The 27386-nt window shown below is 44.0% G+C and overlaps 1 protein-coding gene across 1 annotated transcript in view; it reads right to left on the minus strand.

The window, feature by feature from the left end:
• The window catches only part of MGAT4B (alpha-1,3-mannosyl-glycoprotein 4-beta-N-acetylglucosaminyltransferase B), a 129959-nt gene that overhangs the window by 2068 nt on the left and 100505 nt on the right, over positions 1-27386 (minus strand). Inside the window, exons 6-15 of the mRNA XM_084839122.1 lie at positions 26062-26108; positions 21194-21307; positions 20259-20334; positions 19347-19461; positions 17215-17345; positions 12640-12747; positions 10374-10567; positions 4213-4291; positions 3418-3505; positions 841-953 (exon numbers count right to left, since the gene is read on the minus strand). Coding sequence (XP_084695248.1) covers positions 841-953; positions 3418-3505; positions 4213-4291; positions 10374-10567; positions 12640-12747; positions 17215-17345; positions 19347-19461; positions 20259-20334; positions 21194-21307; positions 26062-26108 — 1065 coding nt within the window. The remainder of the gene's footprint in view (positions 1-840; positions 954-3417; positions 3506-4212; positions 4292-10373; positions 10568-12639; positions 12748-17214; positions 17346-19346; positions 19462-20258; positions 20335-21193; positions 21308-26061; positions 26109-27386) is intronic.

A 27386-nucleotide genomic window follows, 5' to 3' on the forward strand; every position in this document is an offset into this window, starting at 1 on the left:
GAGAGGACTTCACTGTTGGAGAGAAAAGAACACCCTGTTTTGACAAAGCCCCAAACAGATATAAATGCTGCCCAGAACATCTTGCTACAAAGCTTCCCTTTTACCAAACTTTTCTGCACCACCCCCATAAACCCATGCCACTCCTCCATAAATACCACTCCTGACCACCCAACGTGTGCTGCATCTTCTGAGATGTTGAGGTAAGCAAGGTCACATGCCGTCTCTTGGCTTGCTGAGCTTTCTCATGCATACCCATTTTGAAAAAATAGAAGTGGTCCTGTGGCAACAGTTGCCAGAAACCTATGCCTCTATCTAGGGATAGCCCGGGTCAGTTATTCCATTGACTAAATGTATCTCTGCAGGCAGGACTGATGTGGGCACCTGGCATCCTTGGATAGATGCTAAAGCTTCAGCAGGGCCTACCACCACTGATGTTTGCTCTTGGCCGTTGGCAGCTCAGGGTAGCTGCTAGGCACCTGTTCTAAATTTCCCACTTTGCCCCAGAGCAATGCTACTTCGGGTGCTTGTAGCTGCCTACTAACATAGGGGCGTGTGCGCGCTATGGTGGGCACTTTGCCAAGGGCCCCTTGAAACTTGGAGCTGGCCCTGCAGTCAGGGCACAATGCATGGAGAGGCTTTTTTAAGCGTCTGGAAGGGCTGTAAGAGAGCGCTCTGGGCTAGAAGAATGTACTAGTTCAGGATGCCCATTCCCTGTCAGGTTTGAGGCTAGGGAATCTCTGCAACTTGCCCTGCCTGGACAGTTCAGTGGAAGGAAATGGTAGGTGTGAGCTGATGCTATCAACACACTTCAGAAATTGCTCCTCCAAAACAGCCTATTACCTCACTCAAGATGATCCATACAGGAGAATCAGTCTGGATGGTCAGCCGTATTGCTTCCAGAGGCCCAAAGGAAGGTTCCACTTCTCCTTCAGCAATGCCCTTTAAAAAGGAGCCTGTGGGAAGACAGAAAATACAATCTCAGGACAGATCTCAGCTCCTCTCAGTGGCAGCAACACCACTGCACTCTGAAGTCACCCTGGTGAAGTGGGCCATTCCAAATGCAAGCAGTTATACCTAGGAATACCAGCACAGGCACGGGCACCTTTGCATTCAAGCATGTGCTTTTTACAAGATGCAATTCACCAGTCCAGTGGTCCCTAAGCCACCATCTCCCTCTTTAGGAGAAATCAACATTCAGAGCTGGCTAGACTTGGAATCCTGCTTTTAGCTTATATCTGACAGAACTGGCTCTAGGGGTGTGTGCTCATCTTTTAAATGGCCAAATGTCACTCCATAAGCTGGCCCATTTCATATAAATTAGCATTTTTGCTGTCAGCTACCTACTGTAGGTTTACCTGCTGCCATCACCCTAAAATGTATGGCAAGCTTGGCAAAGTTAACACACAAAAGTCATGAATTTGAATATATGAAGTGTTTCCCTGTGATAATTGAGCATATAATGAACATGACCTATTGCTGGCTCAGTACAGCTGTTTAGACTGGAGGCAGCCTACTGGGCTCAGGTTTCCCTGAGTAGTTTCACCCTCTGACTCATTCATACACTGGCCTCTTCCTTTCCAGCAGCTACTAACCATGCAGTAGAAAGAATGAATGAGTTATGCCCTGTCCCCTCTCAAGGCTTCTGAAAGAGGAAACATCATATTGTCCAGGAGGAAGGATGTGGCTTTTATTAAAATCTGAAGAGTGGGCGCAGTCCGTATGAATTCTGGGAAATATAACCATAGTTCCGAACATGAAAGAGCACTGCCTTTGCTCTCAACGTCACCTGACAGGAGATTTCTAGAGAAAGAAAGAGCCTACATACAAAAAACAACCAACCAACCACTCCCCACCATGATGGCATCAGACCACAGAGAAATATGACTGCATGAAGCCTTGGTATAATGCAATAAGAGGCTATGTGTAACAAAGGCTATGCAAATTTACCATCTGCCCCGCCCCAAAAGCTGAGCTCAGAAGACTGTGTGTTTGTGTGTGCTTGCGTCCTTGCAAAGCCTCAGCTGTCCAGTAGGTGGCACTGCTTCATCATAGATCACATGAACTCATTCTGACTGCTGATCCTTATGCAGGATCATCCATACATTGGGGTGGGGGGTGTAGAAGCAGGCTTGGAGGAGCCCCAATGGTTGCAGAAGTACATACAAATGTTGGAAAAATATGCTGTGGGGGGGGACCCCCAAAACAGCCCAATTTAGTAATTACTCAGGAGATGCTTGCCTGTAAAGAAAAGACTTCAGCAAATGCCCAAAACTAACACAGATGCAGGCCTGATCTCAGTTGGGCGGGCCTTCCATAGCCTAAACGTCATACTGCTGGTGGTTCCCAAGTGGATCTCTGACTCATGTGGAACCACCTGGAGTCCCTCTTCAGAAGACCTCAGTGGAATGGCTTAGACAAGGGGCTGAGTATTTGAGAAGGCCTCGTGTGCAAATTGCCTGACCATTTCTATGGATACAAAGACGCAACCTGTTGTCATTAATCAGCCAATTATCTGCAATTCTTTTCAGAATGTGAGGTGTGTGTGTGTGTGTGTGGGGGGGATGACACAAAAAGCTGCCCAGACAGACCAATAGGATCAGCCAACAAATTCTGCCACAGGCTGGCGCGGTTCCAATCCTAAATACATCATATGGAAGCAGGCGCCAGAGATTTCAGTGGTGCTTATTTTTCATCTTTATGTGCTTAAAATCAGAACCTAAGAGAAAACAGATTCTCCCTGCCACAAATAGCTATTTGAAGGCCAAGCTACATGTTCCACTACTTGCATAGTTGAGCCTATTTTTCCTTACTCTTGTGTAAGCATGCATGGCCCCGATCCAGATTGGGACCTTGGAGCGCCAGGTGGGAAGGTGCCCCATGCTCCATTTTCCTCTGAAATTAAAAAAAAAGATTAAAAAGCCTCCAGGGAAATCAATTGAGTTTTTTTTTTCCTTTCTAACTCCCCCCGCCCCTGGGAGGGGAGAAATGTGGGGAGTAGAAAGATAAAGAGGACCAACTAATTGATTAGCAGAATCTGTACTTTGGCTCTGAGGTTAAGCGCAAGCAGGCTGCCGTTTCCGTCCTTCGGGTTTGTCCAGTCACTTGAACTCTACGTGTTGTCAACATTTGTATCTGCACAGTGTTAACTGAGGAAAATCCACCTGAATAGAGTCTTTAAAATGATTAAGACATAAGCAAGTTTTAACCCTTAGAAAATGGCAAAATGTCATGTGGGTTCTACTTCCACTCTAAATTCCAGATCAAGTGGGGAACAACCCTAATTCAGAAGACACTTGTGCTGCCCCTCAAGCCTCCTCTGCCATCACTCTCTGTGTAATTGTGTTATCTGAACAGCAATATACACAGTGCATTATCCACAACCAGCAGGCTACTGTTTGCCTTGAACCAGCAATTTACCTATCTGTATGTAGCCGTCAGATGTCCTGTGGTACTTGAATGCTGTTGCTCTCCCCTCCTGCAGGGCTTCCTTATCTGACTGGAGACTCTATGCAGGGAAACAGACAATCTTTGCAAAAAGCCAGCCACAAGGATTTAGATAGCCTGCTGTGGGTACAGCTTGAACCACTATGACCCTAACGCTCCAGGGGATATTTACGTTTGCAGAGGCAGAGCATTACTCTAACATGCAGGCTTGTTAGAAGGCCTTCTCTATGCCTTTCAAGGACCCATAAAAAAAAGTCTATTACTAGTAAGTCTATACTAGTCTATAGCTAAGTAAGGATACCATTTTTTGCCACAAGTTGTGTACTTTAAATAGGGAATGACTAAGCAGATTTGCTTCTAGGTTTTGGAATCAGATCTCAGAAATTAGAATGTGGGTTCTGACTATTGGGCACCAATATCTCAGATGCTCTCATTGCTATGCCTTTGACCCCAGACTGATGATCTTGTACTGACATCCAGCTACACAGTAATGAGAATCTGGGTTATAACCTCCTAACAACATATGCCGCCTTCAAAATCCTAGTGCAAGCAATGCCTTATGAATGACAAAGTTACCGCCTATCCTCAGGAGATCATCATGGCAATGACACTACTTTGCAAAAACCTTGCTATGACTATTCACTTAAGAATGACCCAGAATTAGAGCCTGCAATTGGTTTTCAGAGGCTTTGGGAAAAGCATCCATTTCATTCTTCCAGCTCTCCTAAACTTCATCCATAAGTTCAGAAAACAAACAAAAAAACTTACATCAAAGGGTAAGACTTCCACTGTTGTGTTGAAGAGTTTGTCTTCAGGGTGTTCAATGTTGCCACTGCGGAAGAAAAACCTGTGGGACAGGAACCAATGATGACTGCAAAGATTCTCAGGGGATATATTAGCACATGAAAGTACCCCAGCAGGAAGGAATTTACCAAAATGTCCGGGGCCCAACAGGTGGTTCTCCTAGCAAGAAAACCCACTTTGAGAGAGACAGCTCTAAGTGCACAAACAACCAATTACAGATTGATTGTTTGATTGCTCTTGCAAATTAAGCACTCCATATTGCATTTGAATGAATATAAGTAAGAAGCACAATTATCCACTCCTGTGGTGAACACAGTCTGCCGTTCCGCTATACCAAACTGGAGAAATAAGTAATTGTGCATGCATTTTGAATGCAAGGACAGAATCTAGGAAGGGTGAGGCCACATGGATAAGAAGTTCCCAGCTCTTAAAAAGTAACCTATTAAATGCTCAAGGGAATGTTATAGACAGAGAGATTTCCAGAGACTGCATTCAATTTTCCCCATAGCTCCTACAGACATATTTAAAATTGCAAACAATGGGTTAGATCCAGCATAAGCCTCCCGCAGACAGAAAGGCTCATCTGGTTCACAAAAGGCTTCTGATCCAGTGGGCAAATCCTGCTAGTGGTGATCTTTGTTGTTCCCCCACTCCGCTGCAGTTCCCTGTGTCACCCGCAAATCTGCTCCAGAGAGTTGGGAGATCCTCCAGAAGACTGGGGGATGTGGCACTGGGGGCTGCAGAGGTAGGGGGAAACAGCAAAGACCACATCCACTCCCTTCGGTCAGTGGGAGCATCCGAGTTGATCTCTGCTCAGGGAATGCTCCTGCTGGCAGAAAAGATGCTGGATCCAACCCACTGACAATTCAGGAGGAGAAAAGCTTCACCCCTTGGACCAAGGACAGAGGCCAGGTGCCACAAACGTAAAACAGGCCTGGTGAAGAATAAAAGCACTATCATTTGCAGCAATATACAGTGCCTTGCATAAGTATTCACCCCCCTTTGACTTTTCCACATTTTGTTGTGTTACAATGTGGAATTAAAATGGATTTAATTAGGCTTTCTTGTCACTGATCTACACAAAATAGTCCATAATGTCAAAGTGGGGAAAAATTTACATATTTTACAAAATGATTTACAAATAACAATCTGAAAAGTCTAGATTGCCTAAGTATTCACCCCCTTTGCTGTGACACCCCTAAACAAGCTCTGGTGCAACCAACTGCCTTCAGAAGTCACATCATTAGTTGAATGGAGTCCACCTGTATGCAATTCAAGTGTCACATGATCTCAGATTAAATACACCTGTTTCTGGAATGCCCTAGAGTTTGTTGGAGAGCATATCTAAACAAACAGCATCATGAAGACCAAGGAGCTATCAAAACAAATCCAGGATAAATTTCTGGAGAAGCACCAATCAGGGTTAGTTTATAAAACAATATCCCAAACTATGAACATACCCCAGAGCACCATTAAATCCATTATTACAAAATGGGGGGAAAAATGGCACACTCTGCCTAGAGAAGGCTGTCCACCAAAACTCAGTGACTGGGTAAGGAGGGCATTAGTCAGAAGCAACCAAGAGGCCAATGGTAAATCTGAAGGAGCTGGAGAGATCCACAGCTGAGATGGGAGAAACTGTCCCTGGGACAACTATCACCTGGACGTTCCACAAAGCAGAGCTTTATGGAAGAGTGGCTAGAAGAAAGCCATTGCTGAAAAAAAACCGTATCAAATCCTTTTTGGATTTTGCCAAAAGGCATGGGAGAGACAAAGCAAACATGTGGAAAAAGGTTCTCTGGACTGATGAGACCAAAATCGAACTTTTTGGCCTTACCACAAAATGCTATGTGTGGCACAAAGCCAACAGTACTTATCACCCTGAGAACATCATCTCCACAGTGAAGCATGGTGGTGGCAGCATCATGTTGTCAGGATGCTTTTCATTGGCAGGGACTGGGAAACTGGTCAGGACTGAGGGCAAGATGGATGGAGCCAAATCCAGGGCAATGCTAGAGGAAAACCTGTTTCGGTCTGGAAGGGACCAGGGACTGGGGTGGCGGTTCACCTCCAAGCAGGGCAATGACCCTAAACACATAGCCAAAGTTACACTGGAGTGGTTTTAAAACAATAGTTTCAATGGGTCTGCTCTAAGTATGACTAAGACTGGATCCAACCGAAAGATAGTCCTCCCTTTCTGATAACTCCAAAGCATCAGACCAAAGTGCAGCATTAATATAAATGGGAAAATCCATGGTGCGAACATTGGACTTAAAAGAAGAGTGAAAATACAGGAAGACCCAAATGATTTAGTGGAAGTAGGTGCCTAATAACCACTTAGGAAACACCAGCGGGTGGGGAGACCAAAGGGATATTGTCCCAGGAAGATACTGTCCGAGCTGCTATTGGTTACACAAAAGATAAGGAGGCAGACACAGGAACACATGCCTCCCAAATGAGATCCTCTCTCCAGCTCCTTTGAGAGAGTCCAAAGAAAATGTAGCATCTGCCCCTTTTAAACTGTGGTCACAGTACCATTTTATCTGCAAACAACACACTTGAAAACAGGATATTGGCAGCCTGGGTTTCCTTCATCATACAACCATTTTCAGGCAGAGCTCAGCACTTTGAAAGCAGCATCAGAATCAAAAGGAAGGTTGCGAAGGGTTTACAGAGGCCAACTTGTAAATACAACTGTCTGCGCAGCAGGGATGAAACTAAATGACTAATACCCCACCTTTCTTGCTGAAGAAAGCCCCTCCGATTAACAAAAACAAGCCATGATACCAGGAAAACCCAATAAAACCATTTAAAACCAACAAATTCCTATGACCCAAACATCCGAAATGGAAGAATAAAGTATCAGCAAGATATACAAATTAATTTACCACATTCCCAAAGCCAGGTTTTCGCTATTTGGCTAAAGCAAAACAATGGCGAGGCAAGTTTCCCTGGGGAGGGCGTTCTACAGGCCCCACGTCTTGTACCTACCTGTCAAACATGAAACATCAGAAGGATTCACAGCAGGCCCTCTGAATATGATTAAAGCACACAGGGAAGATGCAATACAAGAAGAGGCAATCCTTAAGGTCCCAAACACAAAGAAGCAGCAGAGGGTTTTCCTGCACGTGTGTGTACAGGCAGCTCTCAAACCGCCTTTTTCAAAGCAGCGCTACACTGCCTGCAAGTCTATGTCAACATACATTTGGGGGGAAAAGTGGGCTGAAACCTTTACATGAGGCACCTCTCCCTCACACAGATCTATGATCAAGGAAGAACCGATCATGCCCATGCCTAGGGGCCCCTGGCTGAGTCTGGAACAAGGGAGCTGGTGGGTCTCCAGATACACCAGCTGCATTTCTGTACATTTTTTAGAAGTATCAAAATGGAGAGGACTCATTCAAGGCAGTCATGAAGCCACTATGGGGAGGAAATACAAACAAATTGAACATCCTTGAAAGCACAAGACTTGATTGCAGATTATATTCAGATAGAATCATAGAACAGTAGGGTTGGAAGGGGCCTACAAGGCCATCACGTCCAACCCCCTGCTCAATGCAGGAATCCAACTCAGAGCATCCCTGACTAATAGCTGTCTAGCCTCGTCTTGAATGGCTCCAGTGTGGGAGAGCCCACCACCTCCCTAGGTAATTGGTTCCATTGTCGTATTGCTCTAACAGACAGGACGTTCTTCCTGATGCTCAGCTGGAATCTGGCTTCCTGTCACTTGAGCCCATTATTCCGTGTCCTGCACTCTGGGATGATCGAGAAGAGATCCTGGCCTTCCTCTCTGTGACAACCTTTCAAGTCCTTGAAGAGCGCTATCATATCTCCCGTCAGTCTTCTCTTCTCAAGGCTAAGCATGCCCAGTTCTTTCCATCTCTCTTCATAGGGCTTTGTTTCCAGTCCCCTGATCATCTTTGTTGCCCTCCTCTGAACCCTCTCCAGCTTGTCTGCATCCTTCTTAAAGTGCGGTGCCCAGAACTGGACACAGTACTCCAGATGAGGCCTAACCAGTGCTGAGTAGAGGGGAACTAGTACTTCCCAGGATTTGGAAGCTATGCTTCTATTCATGCAGCCCAAAAGAGCATTTGCCTTTTTTGCATCCACATCACATTGTTGGCTCATATTCAGCTTGTGATCAACAACAATTCCAAGATCCTTCTCCCTTGTTTTGTTGTTGAGCCACGTATCCCCATCTTGTAACTGTGCCTTTGGTTTCTTTTTCCTAGGTGCAGAACTTGGCATTTATCCCTATTAAATGTCATTCTGTTGTTTTCTGCCCAGCACTCCAGTCTATTGAGTTCACTTTGAATTTTGTTTCTGTCTTCCAAAGTATTAGCTATCCCGCCCAATTTTGTGTCATCTGCAAATGTGATCAGCATTCCCTGCACCTCCTCCTCCAAGTCATTAATAAAAATGTGGAAGAGCACTGGGCCCAGGACTGAGCCCTGCGGTACCCCACTCGTTACCTCTCCCCAGTTTGAGAAGTTCCCATTGATAAGCACTCTTTGAGTCCGATTCTGTAGCCAACTGTGGATCCACCGGATCGTTGTTTCATCTGGCCCACTTTGAGCTAGTTTGCTCATCAGGATATCATGGGGCACTTTGTCAAAAGCTTTGCTGAAGTCGAGGTATATGATGTCTACAGCATTCCCACGGTCCACAAGGGAGGTTACCTGATCAAAAAATGAGATCAGGTTCGTCTGGCAGGATTTGTTCTTGACAAATCCATGTTGGCATCGAGTAATCACTGCATTGTTTTCAAGGTGCTTCCAGATGGATTTCTTTATCATCTGCTCCAGAATTTTCCCTGGGATTGACGTCAGACTGACTGGTCTGTAGTTCCCAGGTTCCTCCTTTTTACCCTTTCTGAAGATAGGGACAACATTAGCCCTCCTCCAGTCATCTGCCACTTCACCCCTCCATGATTTCTCAAAGAGAATAGACAGCAGTTCTGAGAGTTCTTCTGCCAGTTCCTTTATGACTCTAGGATGCAGTTCATCTGGCCCTGGAGATCTGAACTCATTCAAAGGAATTAGGTGTTCCTTGACCACATGCCTATCGATCTCAAGCTGCAATCCTGCCCCTTCAGTCTGTACTTCGCCTTTGCCAGGGGGGTCATAGACCCTCTTTTGGGAGAAGACTGAGTCAAAGTAGGAATTGAGCACCTCTGCCTTTCTTTGTCATCTGTTATCATTTTGCCATCCTTATTTAATAGCTGAACCACCATTTCTTTCCTCTGTCTTTTACTATGCACACAGCTGAAGAAAGCCTTTTTGTTGCTTTTAGCCTCCCTCGCTAACCTCAGCTTGTTCTCAGCTTTAGCCTTCCTGACGCCATCCCTGAAATTCTGTGCTACCTGCCTGTACTCTTCCTTTGTTGCTTGGCCTTCTTTCCACTTCCTATATGTGTCCTTTTTTGTTTTCAGGTCATCTCTAAGCTTTTTGTGAAGCTACGTTGGCTTCTTCTGTTGTCTTCCACCTTTTCTTCTTGTTGGAATTGTTTGTAATTGTGCCTTGAGAATTTCCTTTTTTAAAAGCTCCCACCCATCTTGGACTCCTTTTCTCGTTAGTGTCGCTTGCCATGGGACCTTACTGATCATTGTTCTGAGTTTATTAAAATCAGCATTCCTAAAATCCAGGGTACACGTTTGACTACACTCGGCTTTTGCTTCCCTTAGAACCAGGAACTCAAGTACAACATGGTCGCTTTCCCCCAGAGTTCCTGTAACTGCTACTTTATCCACTAAGTCATCTCTGTGAGATGACATAGATGGCTATAGATGGCTATATAGCTATAGATGGCTATATTGCTCTCAGAACCTCAGAAATGAAACGAAATTCATAATGCAGACAAGTTCTAAGAGAAAGCAAGGTGGATTTGGGCATCAACAAGGTGGGAACCCTTTGAGCAAGCTAATTTCGTTGCTTTAGTTTGCTACCTGTAAGACTGTGCAGACAGAACTGAAAGCTAGAAACAAGCAAGCGGTGAGACAAGTAGGGCAACAAGTGAATGAGATACAACCTGCCTTTCAGATGAACTCTGTTCTAGCACAGGGGAGAGGCAATGAGTGACTTTTAAAGGTCAAGCAAATTCTTCCCATCCATTGCTTCCACACTTACCGTTCAATGCGGAGCGGCTTAAAGAAGCGAAAGCGGATGAAGTCACCTGCTGTGGGGGTAAATGCCCAAAAGAAATCTTCTCTCAGATAGGCTTTCTCCAAGGAGAAGTGCTGGTAGGTTTTCAGACTGGTGCTCACTTCTGCAGGAGGGTTGACGTGCTCTTTTCGAAGAGCTTGCTTTCCAAAATCTTTGTCCTCAACATACAAGATAGAAACAAAACAATTCAAACAAATTTATTTAAATGTGTAACCTAGCCCCACTGCACTTTTGTGGGAAATACTCTGATTCTGATGCCTGGGGGGGGGGGGTTAATTAAGGGACTCACACCTCTTCCTGCTGTAGCCTTCCTCTCCTTCTGTATTAACCGTATCTACTGACAACATCACCATCCAGCCTGTTGACCAGATACAAAGCCCTGGCTTCACTTTAAATCCCACCACCTAGCTTTTGCGCCATATATTATTCAATCCACATTAAAATTATGTTTCTTCTCCCTTAAAACACCCCAGCAAAAATGCTGCTTCACACTATGGTAATCTCCAACCTTTAATACTACTACTTTCTCCTCTCTGGCCTATCACAGTCATAACTTGGTCCTCTCATCTCTATTGTTAACCACAAGACAGAGATGTGACCATTTCTAAGCATGTTAGTTAAAAATGCTTTTGATGTAATGTGTAGTTTTGTCCTAAAGACAAAAGCCTTGAATATTTTAATAATAGTAAAACTTTCCTTTTCAAGCTAGCACGCAACTACCAAGGCTACGCAGGTTTGGGTCATTTTTGGTATTTAGGTTTTTTTTAATTGTGTTTTATTTTCATTTTAATGATTGGGTCTCATCCTGAGCCCTTGAGAAAGGGTGGTACAGAAACAGGACTAAAATAAATATTCCTTGAGCCATTGAGGCTGCCCCTACATGGAAGGAAGGAAGGAAGGAAGGAAGGAAGGAAGGAAGGAAGGAAGGGCCAACATTTGTCTGAAGTTTTTTTTTTTTGAGGGGGAAAAAAGCCAACATTTGACTAAAATAAATATTCCTTCAGCCGTTGAGGCCGCCCCTACATGAAAGGAAGGAAGGAAGGAAGGAAGGAAGGAAGGAAGGAAGGAAGAGCTAACATTTGTCTGAAGTTTAAAAGAAAAATAATCTGAGACCCTGTCCTTTAGAATGTTATTGGCAGAACATCCTGAAATAATACGAACTTCAAATGGATTGTGATGCTGCAGACTTCCAGTCAAATAGTCACAAGGAGCCTCTGCCCTCTCAACAGCCTCCCTTTCGGAGGTGCACTGCTGCTCTGAGGCTTTTAACGATGCTGCAACACGTAGCCCGTGAATGCTTCCTAGCCACTATTAATCAGAGTTGATGGCTGCCATGCTCCAATTCCCTTGCCTCCTGACCTGATGCCTCCTTTTTCCTTCCGAACCATTTGCAATTTCTTCCATACTCTATCAGCAAAGCATCCACTCCTCTCCACGGAACAGCCCAGCTGACCCCCTTTCCCCAGGGAATACACCTGCATTTGAAAGCACCTGCTATCTCTGCCTAAACTGCTACACGTTTAAAAATCTATTACATTTTATATACAGATCTGTCTGACATATTGAGATGCAGCTTGCGTCTACATGCACACGTGCATGTGCACCACTCGCCCACAGGCTCACCAGTTAAGTGCAGACTGTATTCTGGCTCAGAAAGTGGCATCCAACAAATCCCAAACCTCAAGCAAAAGTCAGCTTTATCCCTTAGAGGTGCAGAGAGAGAATGAGAGGGAGGGGGGCAAAACTTCCAGTGGCCAGAGGGTGCAATTTAAGTACTTTTTACCTGTTTCTCTCCCACTATCCATCTTTATTTCCTTGGTTTATATTCTCCCTTCACCCAAGGAGCTTGGAGAAGCATGCCTGCAGTTTCCAGGCAGTCTCCCATCCAGTCATAGGGTTGCACAGCAGGCACCTTGGAACTTTTTCTGCCCAGCCCTGACTTGATGCCCTTCTCAGGCCCAGTCTTTGCCTCCCCAACATCCTGTTTCTCCCCACCCTCTTGAAACCTTCCCCACGCCTGCAAATCCCAAACAGCACTTCAGCGCTCCAGATTCCAGGTTGGTTGGAGCCCTGAACACAAACAAACACGAACAAGCAGTGGGGATTACGGAAAGTACTGAAGAAGTCATCCTTGAGAGGAGCTTTAACTAGTCACCCTAGAAAAGACAGAGCTCTGTGACCTGCTCTTTACATTTTTTGTATTGCCACTGCTTTGACATTGCCTACTCACTTTCAGCTTCTGGATTTTCCCAGCCAGGGAGGAGTGGGTTCCTACATGTTGGAAGAGTGAGGGCTTGAAGCGGATCCGCAGGTTCGCCTTCTGTCTGTCACAATGTTTCTGAAATAATAAAAAAGCACAGCAGGAATTCAAAATTTCTGCTCCCAGCTTGGGAGGATGAAACGTGAAGTGGGAAATAGGTTGGTTAACCACTTTCACTTGAATTTGCCATTCGGGACACAATCATTTTTCAGCACTCTTAAGTGTGGTAGAAATGGCTTGAACACACATTTGCTGCATTCTGAAGTATTTGTTTTCATGCAAAAAATGTGTGTTCGAACCACGCTTAACTGTTATGTCCTTCCTGTAGTGGAGCACACATTTACTGTGCTAAAAGCAAATACCTCAGAGTGCAGTAACTGTGTGTTTAAAATAGGGATGTCAGAGGAATCCATCTGGGGAGGTGGAGCTTGCCAGGCTTTCATCAGCTCGCCCCACGGGAATTCGGTTTGTTTTCTGGTGAACTGGCCTGACTCGATGCAGATTGAGTCAGCTAGTTCATGGATTCGGGGGGGGGGGGATTTGTGTAACCTGCATCTTACATAATTTTGGCAAATTATGCAAATTGCAACTGCAATTTGTGCAAATTGCAACTGCAATTTGTGCAAATTGCTATTTACGCAAAAAAAATTAAAACCCAAAAAAGTTCCCGGATTTCGAGAAGAAACCTCTGACTTAGCTCACAAATGCAAGCCGAGTCAGGGCCACCACAGAAATCCAGAGAACCCCAACAGGGCTGGCCATCCCTACTTTAAAACATTTCCACAACACACTCAAACTGCATGTCTTCATCTGTACCCAAATTGGTACAATGGTCCAGTTCCAAGTGGACTATTACCTTCTCCTGACTCATAGTCCAACGGGCATGGATTGAGCTCAGCTGTCCAGCTCAGTTCTGGCATCATCACCGGTGAGCTAGTTTACACAGTCAGACTTTTGTACAACAAAATGCGTCCCTCAAAAATGCCTTTTTTGAATTAGATTTCAATTGAGCCATGCTGCTAGACTCAACTCTAAGAAAGGGAGGTGAAATTTATTGTTAGGATCTTTCTGGGCAGAGAAGAGTTTAATATTAAAAATACATGTGCATGCACACAGACACACACAGGTGCTTGGGTTAGAGGCAGCGCTGTACACACTTAACATGGTTGATACACTCCTGGTTGTTTATATGGAGCCTGAAGGGGAGTGTATTGTTGACCCTCCAGCAACACATGAGACTCAGCATATTGAAAAGGGAAAGGACAGAGGGGAATCTTGGGCATCTGCATGCAGCAACCTTCTGGCTGGTGTAGGGAGTTCCAAGAATGTGTCATTAACACTGGATTAAGTAAAAAGCTATCAAAATAAATTATGACCTTCCTCCCTACTTACTCAATGGTTCATGTTCAAAACTTCCTTTGCAGCTCTCTCATTTTGCCCCACCATTTAGTCTCCACACAATTAAAAGCAAAGAGGGGACATCTTCCTTTTCTACAGTTTGTATTGTAAAAAAAGAGAAAAGTCTGACTAACTCTAGATGGCCAGCAACTTAATTTGCAGCACTTAAAAAAAAAGTCTGTGCCCCACTCCAACATCTGGGAAAGCTTAAAGGGTATATTTGTGTATGAAAATATTCAGGTACCTGATGTGCATTGGAGAGCAGAGAGGCATTATTGACACTGCTGAGAAAAGAAGTTTCTGAAGTTGCAAAGCACGGACCAGCAGCTTTTCACACAATTGCTACTGATATCCTTGTGAAAAGGAGGTATAATCTACACCCAGTTCTTTAATGTCTTCTGAACTTCTTTCCCTGCCTCCCACAGAAAACCTTAAACCTCATTAAAGAAAGTTCAAACATTGTTATGACTGACTGGTCTAGTCATACATCTCATGCGGTTTCTCGTCCTGTCCATTACCAACCCCTCCTCCTTCATTACTGGAGCAATGTTTTCTCTTTTAAACATTTAGATTTATGCCACTGAACCCTTGCACTGATTCACCTTGTTAATGTCTCTTGATAATTTCTTTTAGCAGAAGCTAAGACTGCCTCCTCAAGGATACCCACTTCTCAATGACCTCTTCTCAAGGTCATCCCCGCACCATCCTGTCTGTCTTTTATTAGGCAAATGACAAATGTATTAAGGTTGTGAAGATGTAATTGCATAATGTCAGCATTTATTAAGGGGGCAGGGAGATTTAAAGCCTGTGGCTGCAATTTCATGTGGAGGAAATGTGCAATGTAGTACCAGGACAGTAAAGGCCAAAGCAAAATGAAATGTGCTAAAGCCACCATCTATAAAGCATGTCATTCTTTCAATGGTCTTTTTTCTTAAATCCCTTCTCGTTGGCACACTTGGCTCTATTTTTTATCCAACACAAAATCCCGCCTGTCACACTTTGCTTCCCCTTCTCACTCCTTGAGGTCTGACATACTTTATGGCTGGTCCGAAGAAGTGGTGGTTTGAACATATATTTTTAGCGTCAAGATGTACAAAATTAATCCTTAGCCAGAGTTCTCTTTAGCTAGGAAAAAATGGTTAACACACACAAATGGAAATGGCAGAATTCTGTCCTCAAGAGAACTCAAGTCTCCCTCTGGCTAAGCCTTTTAAGCCCAAGAAATCCAAGATTTTATCAGTGGGAGTCTCCTGTGGTCCCACTCCCAACTGAGCTGTGTATCTAATAGGTAGAGAAGGGGCCTCTTGTAACAGCCCTGTCTCGTAGGCACAGGCTGCTATGCAAACACATTTGTACTACCTGCAACACTTGGGATTGTGGGGACTGCAGGCCTTTTCCCTGACGCCTAGTTCTAAATTAATCCCCTAATCCAGCTCTCATTACTTTAGAAAATTAAAAACCTGGCTCCACCTATGGGAGAATTCCTGAATTGGGGTAGCAAAGAGCTCTTGCCTGCATGCAGCTAAGTGGTTCCACTTTCTTCCTTGTTTTTTGTTGTTGTTGTTACTGATGCAGCTCTTGAAAGCAGCTATAGCAGGTGAACCCTCAAAGTTAGTTTTCAGACAAAGGGAGAACAAATATCTGGATCAGGCAACACATTTACCACAAAACCTCAGGTCAGGCAAACTTTCAGTCAAGCAGACAAATCCTACAGGTTACCGATTTGATTCTACACAGCAGGATTTACAAGGGAAAAGTCTGTTTCCAAAGGTGGTTGTGCGGAGTTAATCATGCAAACAGTGGGAGACGGAGCCAGAAATCCATGCTGGAACTAGGTTACATTTTTAAATAGACAAGGATATAGATGTCCTCAAGTGCCCCTGGAAACCATCAAGAGGGGAAACAGTTGGGTAGGACAAGACAAGTGAGCCTAGATACATAGTGACACTGAAACACTGCTCTAGTTTGAGGATTTATAAGTGAGAAAAAGAACCAGCAACACCTCATCAGGTTGGCACAGAGCAATTCACAAGGCAAATCCCAACCTGGCCTAGATCAGAAGGGGATACTTTTTTGTTCTGAAGGACATGCCAGCTGCCACACCTGAGGAACAGGTGGCCCACCGTTCCTGAAGAATGGAAAGACAGCATCGAGGACCGAGAAGTAAGCGTCCACAGACACACATGCGTCATTGCTCAGCCCATCCTGGTCCTTCTGCCTTTTACACTGGCGGCAGAAGTGGCTGCAGGGTCTTCACTGAGCAAGGGCCAATTCACGCTCTACTCTCCCAATAAAAAGGTGTGTGCATTCAAGGCCTAATCTGCTTCTATTAGCCTCTGGAAGTAGGGAGCAAGACTCTCTTTTCCTGTGGGTGCAACGTGGATAGTTGCAGTGCACTTGCAGCACTCACCGGACTCCTGAGCTAGAGAGAGCCAAAGTGGTGGCTAGTCATCTTCGGCAACAAGAGCAGCAGCAGCAGCCTCTTTCAGCAAAAGCATCTTGCCGGCTGTGCCACCTGCTGCTTGCCCTGAGTATATTTGCCCAGGGGAGAGCAAGCATGATAATCTTTGCCCGAAAAGGCTACATGCTGATTGGTACCAGGTAAGTAGACAGGCAACAGGAGATCCTCAACCTGTGCAGTAGATATCATTATTAAAAATACACAAAGGTCAACTACAGTGTTGCAGGCTAAGGGATCTACTGGGCTGTGACCACCTCTCTAGCTGCCAGAAAGACTGTTACATAACTCCTGATGCATTTTACCTGAAAACGTTTTGCCTCAAAGCAATGCAACCCAGCACTCACCCATGCCAGGAGCTCTCTTGCTTTGGGCGGCAGCTTTTCAGCATGCCACAGAAAGTGCTCTGTGACTACTAACAACTTCCAGCCACCATAGAATTCTACTCCCTCCAACCACCACCCAGAGCTCAAGTATTCCTCAGCATCTCCACAAGGGATCCACAAGTGTGAATAAAACCTTTAGATTAAATATAGGGAAATACAGAAAGACACACAACACATTTTAAAAATGGCCACTGCAGAATCCCTTGCAGAATCTTCCATCGTTTCAGTAACTATTTTATGAAAAAACACTACTACATAAAAGAGTAGAATGAGACCATTTCTTCTAACAGAGGATTGACTTACTGCATCTTTTTCTGGGTTGCAGACTTTCACCCAGAGGATATGGTCGAGGAGCCAATCTATGGGTTTGTCTTTATAGAACATGAGTATGAATTCCACAATCAAACTGAGATCCAGTGACTTGAACATCTTCCCTGAAAGCATGTTGGAGACAGAAGAGAATAGGCCAGTACAGTCATGAAACTGACATGGTCCCACATTTAAGAATGAGAATTGTACATTGGATCAATAGAAGAACCATTCCTTCGTTATCCTAGGCCTTCTCTAGTGCAGGGGTGGACAACTTGTGGTTCTTCAGATGTTTTGGCCTACAACTCCCATCAGCCCTAACCAGCATAGCCAATGGTGAGAGATAATAAGAGTTGTAGGCCAAGATATCTGGAGGGCCACAAGTTGCCCACCCCTGCTGTAAGGACAAGAGCTTCTTTTTTAATTTATCTAGCTTGCTGATGCCAAGTGAATTAGCATTCAACACTGGCACATTGCTAACATACCCTACACACTGTTGTGTCTCTTGCATATGTTCTAGACCAGGGAAGGCCAACAACTGTACTCCTGGGCCCATTTTATTCTCCAGACAGTGGTCTAGGGGCCAGAAATATATTTTGTTTCCCATCCCAAACCCCCCACAGGAGATCAGGCTCTCTAATAAAGTTAGTGCCCCTTAGCAGTAAGGACTTTACAACAGACGAACACATTTGTTCTGGTGCTGCCAGATGTCATTATGTACTAATCCAAAGAGAGATGTAATATTACTGTGATCCACCCTTTATTTAGAAAGTTTTATTTACCTTATGAGAGAACCACAAACACACACTATCACTTTAAAGTCTGTTGTTGAGGCTCTACTCTGGGTACCATCTTTTGTGGATGCAAGATCAGTATCCACTTAGGGCAGAGTCTTTTCACTTGCTGCCCCAGTATACTGGAAAGCAGTGTCCACCCTGTCCCTGGAGAGATATTTGGTTTCATCACTTGCCTTTTTTTGTTTTTTCCATTATTGTTACAGATTTATTGTTGTTCTGCTAGTGTAAACAATCATCCTGACCTTTTTTCACCTGTGATACAGGTGAAAAACATCCAGGATGATTGTTTGTACTAGCAAAATAACAATAAACATGTAAAAATAATGCTAGAGGTAGGGAGGAAACACACTTGCCTCCTTTCAAAGGGAGACAAAAAGTCTTAGGGAATGAAGCCTTTGTTCACTGAAGATGATGTCTCAAATCTTGAGGAATGATTCTACAGCTGTTTGGTTTGCTTTTCAATCCTACTGATTGTATGTTGTTTTTAATTTATTATTGCCTTTTTGTGTGAACTATGCGTTTATTTTATGCTGTAAAGCACTTTACCAATTAGAAAAGTGGGATACAAACGTTGCAAGGACATAAATGTTGGGAAACTTCTTAACCCAACCTTGATGAAAATTTAGTAGCACCCTGGTGGCCAAGAAACCTACCTTATTAATTGGCCATTGAACTGTCTCTGTTTTAGTCTACTCTTTAAATGGAATGGAGCTTGAGAGGCAGCCATACCTGTTGGGCTGCTTTCAAATCCACTCCCCTCTTTCTCAGGAGTAGGCAAGGCTGCTTGTGAAACTGCTCTACATGGATGTAAAACGTTCCCTGGTTCAGCTGCACCTAGTGCTCCTAGATCCCATTCTTGCCAGCCAGCTGGGAGCGGGAGAAAGGGTTACCACTTTGATTCATGTGTAACCACAGAATGATCATAGCAGATTAACACCTCTCTCTTCCCAGCTCCACAGACAAGTATGTACAAGAACTGCCTGCTACTTCCAACTTGTAATAAGAGCCCCTTAGGATGCTTGGCCTGTTTAACAAGCCACATCAATAAAACATTTGTGTCACATAAAAAGCAAAAGGAAATTGGAGATGGCTGCCACTGCTGTGAGTTCTGTGTATTCTGAATTGTTCTCTGAAAGAATGAGGAAGTGACTGACTCAAGCCCACGTCCTGCCCTTGTGCGAAAGATGCATCACTGAAAACTTTGGTGATGCTCTTTTGCCCCGGCAAGCTGAGCTAGAGGAACAGTCCTGCCAAGGAGCACACGTGCTTCAGCATTATGCCTAAGCAAAACACCTCTGGAGGAGGGGCTTATGTGGGAGGGAGTCTTACCAATGAACCCAAGCTGTGAGAACTCCAAGATCATCCATTCCTCCGATGGTTGTTGCAGAGCAAAGTTCTTCATTGTGCTGAGATAGTTTGGTTTGGCTACAATATCATCTTCCAGCTGCATGACAGAGGGAAATGTCAGTGCTCATGACAGAACATGCACACCACTGGGAAAAGAAGAACCTCTATCCTAGGATGCACCCAACAAGCAAAATGGCTGAGAAATGTCTGGCCAAGGGCAGGAACTCATTAAGCAAGATAAAATCCACCATTTCCATCAGTTTCCTATTTTCATTAAGTAAAATAATGAATAAGACTCAATTAGTCATGATAGGTGAGCTGCAGAACATACTGATATGATATAAGAGAAGATCTATTCCCATAATCAAACAGGGCGCTTATTTTTCTAGTCATTTTAAATAAGCAATCATTAGAAATAGGTCCTCTTATCACAAGCTATGGTTCACAATTCGGTACCAGCCGGGAATATGCTGGCTCCAGGGTCAAGTCAAGACCACACAATGTCAAAACTGACAGGTTTTGTTTCTAAACTAAATGTCTCATTCTACCACTCCAGCTAACTCACAATAGTCTCCTAAAAGTTAAAATGATAATTTCTCTATCTAAATTCAAGCAAATTTCCTGTGGCCAAGTAAAGCTGGAATGCCAAAGTAAGTTCCAGGTCTTGCCTGAGAGAGATGGCACCAAAATGATCAGGCTTACTTCAGTGATGCCCACAACAATTGAATCAAATTAAAGTAACTAATAGCACTGACTAAACCATACTATCTCTCTTCTCCTTCTACCCCGCCCCCGGAACTTCTTGTTTCTATCCAATGTTCCAGACATGACATTCCTTGCTTGGAGCAAACAGAAGTAATATTAAATCTATCCCTTGACCAATGGTACATTTACCTGAACATAATAGATGCCTTTGGACTGTGCATACATCATTAAAAAGCAGTAATCTAGGTTCTGTTTAGTCCTCCACCTACAAACAAAACAGAAAGATGTTACACTGCTGGCAGGCAACAGGTGCTTTCTTTGGAGTAATAACACAAATTCAGCAGAACATTCAGAATCCAGAAAACTTTAATTTTGAGGCCATAAAGAATCCTGGATCTGTTGGGTATGCACGGCCATCATGCTAGTTTGGATTCTAATTGATTTTTAGGCTAAACTAGATGTGACATTATTAACACAATTAGCTATTGCATGGCTAAAAAACAAAGTAAAACAGCAGTTGCAGGTAGACTGAATTCAGACTGGAACCAAAACATGGGGCAGAGGGGAGACTGGATTTGACTCTTTGTCCCCATCACACTTCTGATCCAGATGTTGCTCCCACACGGCTGCTATAGGCATTGAGAGGAAAGTGCCCATTGGTGTCAGTAGGAGCTTTTCTTCTGATGCACATAACAGCCATGGGGGAGCAGCATCTGGATTGGGACTGCTGTTGGAGCAGAGTTAAAGCTCCAGTAGTCCTGATTTAAATCCCCCCCACAGCTGCTATTTACTTTAAAAGCCAACTGTCATGTGAATGCTAATTCCATAAATAAACTCATGAGTAATTTGGTCCTAAGATGCATGTTCTACTGGAGTCACAGCAAAAAAGGAGAAGCAAAGAGCTGAATACAATTTGAATGGCTTCCTTGGACACAAGGAAGAGACAGAGGGAAAACACGCAAGAGGCGATTCAAGCCATATGCAACCTGTAATGAGTGCTTGATCTCTTTAAATGCTTTCTGTTTTCTTATAAGCAAATTTAAAGGCCCATTCTAAAGCCATATAAGAAAAAAAAAGCCTTAATAGTGCAGAATACCAGTTTAGATCAAGTTGCCCGTTATTACCTGACTCTTTCCTTGGGGTCACCGAAAGATTCTCGGAGGCGGGAGAAGTCTGGATAGAAGTGTGGGGAAGGAGAAATAACTTCTAGAAGACCAGAATGTATTTCACTGGGGAACCTGAGTGGGAGGAAAAAGGAAGTAGTCGTCACTTTTGGCAAAGATGAGAATGCAATCCAACACCAGTGATTAATAACCCCAAACCCCTGGCACACCACAGAGCCAGGCAACATTAAAAGCTCTGGACAAATTCTCCACAGGAGCTGCTGCACTTTTAGGTCCTGTTTTAAAGAAAAGAACATCAGCAGGGGTACTTGTTACCATTCTGAAAATCCTTCAGCTCTTGCATTTCTCAAATATAACACAGCACCTGGAAGGTGCAGCTACATTTTTCAGCCACATTCATGTCTCCTTCTTACATGCATGTTGCTTTTGAAAGTTGCACAACATGTTTTGTTTTGAAAAAGAAATGTTAACTTTTGTGGATTACGTACCAAACAACCTGATCGTTGCAAAAGGCAGCAGAATCTAAGAATAGGTCCTTTTTCAGTGTATATTTTCCCATCATAACCAGACAGCTCAGCCACCAAATAGCACCCTCCCTGAGCCAGATACAAAGGAGAAACATGTGTGGGTGGGTGGGTAGGTGATCTTAATGGAGTTCATATACCAAGGACAAGAAAACACTAACTGTTCAAGCCTTCCCAAAGGCAAGTCAGACATAATGCCCACGCACGACTAGGCTAGTATGTTCTTTCCTGTCCCAAAGGGCAGCCAGGTCAAAGGAAGGTTGGAAGATGTGGCACTGAGCTGTAGCCTCACAAATAAAATGTCTTTGGGATGATTCAACAGGGGTTCTAATTGATCATAATATTTACAATTGAGAAGACATTCCTCCCTTTCCAGATCAGATTGGCTAGCCCAGGAGTAGGCAAGCTGCTGCCATTCAGATGTTTAGGACTCCCACTCCCACTAGCCCTAACCAGCATGGCTAATGGTCAGGGATTAAGAGAGCTGTAGTCCAAAACATCTGGAGGGTACAACTTTGCCTACTCCTGGGATAGACATACTGCTGTGTTTTTCCCTGTTTCTGCAGCATGTGTGTATAGGGGAAGGGGCTGTGGCTCAGGGCTACAGCACCTGCTTTGCATGCAGAAGGTCCCAGGTTCAATCCCCTGCTTCCCCAGGTAGGGCTAGGAAAGAACCCTCCCTGAAACACTAGAGAGCCACTGCCAGTCAGTGTTGACAGTACTGTGCTAGATGGACCCAGGGTCTGACTCAGTATAAGGCAGCTTCCTGTGTTCCGATTTTCTTGCATTGTTTACAAGGATTTGCTCTGAGGCCACATTACTGTGGTCATGGTGCACCTGCTCCTTGTTTATTACACACTGTGATCTAACAGTTGTCTTCAACTTTTCCAGACTTGGGACGCACCTTTAGCCTAAACATGCATCTGGAGACCCACTTCTTAATCTTTTACAATATATTTGTAGGAGGAAGTGCTCCTGGAGTGATGCACCATTGGTCATGCAGTGATCCAGTAGTGGGTCCTGACCCACTAGTTGAAAATCAGTTGTTTAGGATGCTCAGTTTAATCTGGGAATTAAATGGGGGGGGGGGGTTTGATGGTCATGCTTATGGATAGAAGGATGGACTGGATGACTTTCTGGTCCTTTTATTTCTGGTTTTAAACATCCAAAAGCTTGTGGATGCCTCAAAACCCACCCATAAAGAGGACACTTGGGAAGTACTGACTGGGACAGGAGGGTAGTTTGAACATCTCCAGGTCTAATAAACGTATGCACAAAATACTTGGCTGGGGAGAATTTGAGAAACAGGTCGTGATTCCCTTAGGGGGGCATACATCACCTTTAAAGATCTGTGGTCTTAGTCTGCTTTATACTTCAAAAGACTTTTATGCTTCAAGTTTGGGTGTTATGAAAATCTTCTCTATGTACATCATGCTTTCAGAGGTACATTGGTAGGATTCAAAGGGTGGCAGATACTCCAGAGTCTATCAGTCATCTCAGGTTTTGGAAGGGATGGGCAGGGAAAACCAGATATTCAATAACGTACAATTGACCCCTTTCAGCAACCCTCTTTAGGGTTGCCTGCAGTCAAACTTGCCAACAAGCAAACTTGCCAACAGGTAAACCAGCTGAACAATTTCATTCTGTTAAAATTGTTTATTTTCAGATAAGAACATAAGAAGAGCTATGCTGAATCAGACCAAAAGTCCAGCATTCCATAGTCCAGCATTCTCTTCCTACAGTGAGCAACCAGATGCCCCAATGGGAAGCCCACAAGCAGAACACGAGCACAATAGCAGCCTCCTGCTCACGTTCCTCAGCAACTGGTATACAGAGGCATATTGCCTCTGACACTGGAGGTAGCACATAGACATCAGGACTAGTAGCCATTGCTAGCCTTATCCTCCATTAATCTAATCCCCTTTTAGAGCCATCCATGTTGGTGTCCATCAGTACATATTGCAGCAGCAAATTCCATAGTTTAACTAAGCACTGTGTGAAGCAGGACTTCCTTTTATCTGTCCCGAATTTCCTACCATTCTAACTAAATAGTTAACTATCTCACTAACTGAGACAGCAATCCTACGGCCCCTAGACAGTATCTGAAGGGCCATAGGATGCTGGGGATTCCTGGGCCACAGACAAAACAGGGTGAAATCTGAGCAGGGATTTCCCCCATGCCCTGCCCCTCCCAGCCCCTGTGGAAAGCTCCATGGCAGCTTCTCTCCTGAGGCTGGTGTTACGACCTCAGAAGAGGAGGAGGAAAGGGGGCATGCCAGTGGGTCAGGAGGGGGGAGGCCATGGATCCACTGGATCAATAAGCCTCTCGGCCTCCATCCCTGCCCTCAGCCAGACAGGTGAGCAGGGTCAGAGGCCCATCTTGCTCAAAATACACCAAAGGAGGATGGAGAGGGTATAAAAGCCTTCTCTGCTCCTCTAACTCTGCCTGGATCTTGCTGTCCAGGCTTAGGACAGATGGAGGATAGACAGGCATATCAAATTTTGATATGCTTTTCCTGTTACGGCACAGCTACCATAATCTTTTTTATCCAAGATTCAATTATGGACAAGCTAAAGGGCCATTACCAAGAAACCTCACTTTATTTAAATGTCCTCGTGTTACATAAATATATCATTGAATATTCAAACACCAAAAAGTCTGTATTTTTTCTAGTGTCTTAAATAATACACATTTTGACAGCATTTGCATATACAGTTTCATTATTTTTCCTGTAGTGAATCTTGATCATATGGTTAGAAGACAACAGGAGCAGGCAGTGGGACTGAGGAACAAAAAGTAATCCCTCTGTTTCTGTTGAGCCTCATTAAAAACACAGACAAGCAACCCTATTTCCAGTCAGCAACCTTGTGTTGTGTTCCTTTAAATTAATCTTCTTTTTGCAATATTTGAACTGTGGCTTCTTATTGCCAATGCTGTTCTCTTGATACAGGAGCAATTGCCTTTTCCTCTAAGCCATCTAAACTAAAGACCATATTTGTCTCCCCTGAGTTCCCCCCTCCCCACACACTTCTGCCTATTCAATTTAAGGCAGTTAACGCAAGCAATTTAACAGGGGAAGGGGGAACGCAGCAAATCACTAAGTTGATTAAAGGAAGTCTGAGGCACTTGTCAGAGGGCCACTTTCTTAGACAACGTCCATCAGTTTCATCAGGAGTCCATTACACAATCAGTCCTATAATCTCTTGATAACTGTGTCCTCTTGCCAAGAACCAAAAGGAGACAGAGTGATCTGCGAGGCTTCACATAGCAAAACCGAGGCAATGGTTTCTTTTCCAGCACTGAAAACACAATGGTTCTCCCCTCAGCTGTTACAGGAACCATCTCTCATCACCTGTACATTGCAGGAAGCACGGCTTCAGCTAGTAGGTCACACCATCCTTTCCTTCCACCCCCAGCCCGCAGACTTGATCTTAGCTACTGCTATTAATAGGCAACATGCAGAATGCAGGAGCAGTAATGAAGTTGGGGATTCTCCCATTACTTTTAGCTTCTAAATGTTCTGTCCTTCGAGCTCTGATGCTGCTAATTCCTGCCCACTGTCTTTTACAAGCTTGCAAATAATTAAAAACAATCCACCAGAGTCTCCCATCCAAATCCTTTTTATAAAAAAAAAGCCCAAAGCAACTGATTGATGAGAAAACCCTGACACTGCAAAAGAAAAACCACCACAGAATGCTCCAAGACAGAAATTAACTGTTAAGTCAACAGGGAGCTCTGGAGAAATCGGAGATGCAGACCTGGCAGGAGCGGGGATCAGGGGGGAATATGACCTAATGTAGTAAAGGGCATCGGGGAGGGGATACTGTTGTCAGCCAGAATGGAAGTGTACCCCAAAGACTCTATTAAGCCTTATTTTGGTTTTAGGTCAGTGCTGCCAATTACCACTCCCCTCTCATGTGGTGAAAAGGCTGGGGGATGCAGATAACAAGCATCATGTGCCTGGGACTCATGTAAATCTAAGACAGCAGTACCTGCCATTCGGCCTACAAGCAGCATAAAAACAGGCCATAGGCCACATAGCACATACTGCTGTTCTAAGTAATCAGTCTCTCAACAACCTAAGAATCAGGGGGTGGGTGGGGGAAATAAATGGATGCCATGATTGGTTCCGTAGCTGATGGAGACTTGAAGCTGGTTTTTTAGCAGGCAAAGAAGAAATTAAGTTTAATCGGCATGCAAACTTGATGCATGTGCTTTAGTAAAAAGCGATCTTATGCTGAAAGGACATGTAACATTAAAACATTTTCATTACTTTTATTAAAGGTAAAACAAAAAAGTATATAAAAGGCAATATTAATACATGATGGTAGAACACTGCTTACAGGCTTTTGATATTTTCTGCCACTCCTGTTGTATACTGTGGATCTGTCTGCAAAGGAAAATGACACAATGTAAGGCAATGAGCACAGCCGCTTATTCTGCTTCTCAAAAATCATCCCTACTGTGCCAATACTATTGCTTGCTCTTACCATTAGATATACTGCATTTTAAAATTCCGTACTCCTGACTCTATCAAGCTATAGAGAAGCATCCTGCCTAACTCAACACACTCCCCACAGAAATGGCTATCTGCCACCTTTTGTTCCAGTACATGTGCATATTCTTGTTCCTAATATCACACCTGTTTGGTCACCTGTGGTGAGTTAAGAATGACCAGACAGGAAAGCTTTACAAAAAATTGGCTCTTTTTCCCTTTTAAGCCATAAATGACCAATATAAATATGACTGGCACACTAATAAAAAGAACAGCCACAAAACTTGGCACCTGACAGCAAGATACACATGTGCCCCCAAGACATGCCATCCTGCTTTAATATGTAAGGCATTTCCACATCAGAGATCCTGCGCAGGAGGGGTCTGCCTATTCCATATTGGTTGTGTCTCAGTCTCTGGGGGCAAGATATCTTCAAGTCTTCTCATACATTCAAAACACGTACATTTTTTTCCCCATCTCATTAGTTTTCCTAAATCTTCCAAAGGAGGGGGTGGGGGGAAAGCAAACAACTGTGTAACATGCTGTCATAGCCCTGGATTTGGATTGCTGCTCAAGACTCAGAAAGAACTATTTAAACAGTAGCTATTAATGAAATAAAACAAAATAACAGCATCTTCTTACACAATTATGAATGCTCACTTTTCAGCTTCAGTTTTTAGCTTACCAACTCTGTGGTTTTATTGAAACTCCTATATAGGAGTTTCAATAAACTCCTTTCAACTTCCTTAGACATTCTGACGCTCCAAATGTCCTTTCTTACCCAATCACTGACAGAAGCATCTTACAGCTGACCAAAACATTACCTGATCTCCATGGTGACTGTAATGCATAGAGCCACCTGCTATGTGAAAAATGCCAATGTGGTTAAGAGTTTAGCCCCCTTCACATATTGCATGCATGAAGGAGTCTTCATGCAATTACTAGCGAGTAGGGCTTTGCTCCTCATTCCACTCTGCCAAGGGGCATGGCCTCCCTCATTCCTACCGAGACATGTACCATTAAGCATGGACACCGGCAGAGCGAAAGGCTCTATGAGCATCTCTACACCAGCCTAAAATCCCACATTTAAAACAGGGCTTTCTGCTTCTGTTTTAAATGCAAAATCATGATGAACTCCCTTTGCACAAGCTTCCTTCCCCCTGTCCTTTCTCC

Source organism: Heloderma suspectum, chromosome 2 (assembly GCF_057233095.1).
Source record: "Heloderma suspectum isolate Gila_16-S chromosome 2, 16-S_ref, whole genome shotgun sequence".
In the NCBI taxonomy this organism is placed as follows: domain Eukaryota; kingdom Metazoa; phylum Chordata; class Lepidosauria; order Squamata; family Helodermatidae; genus Heloderma; species Heloderma suspectum.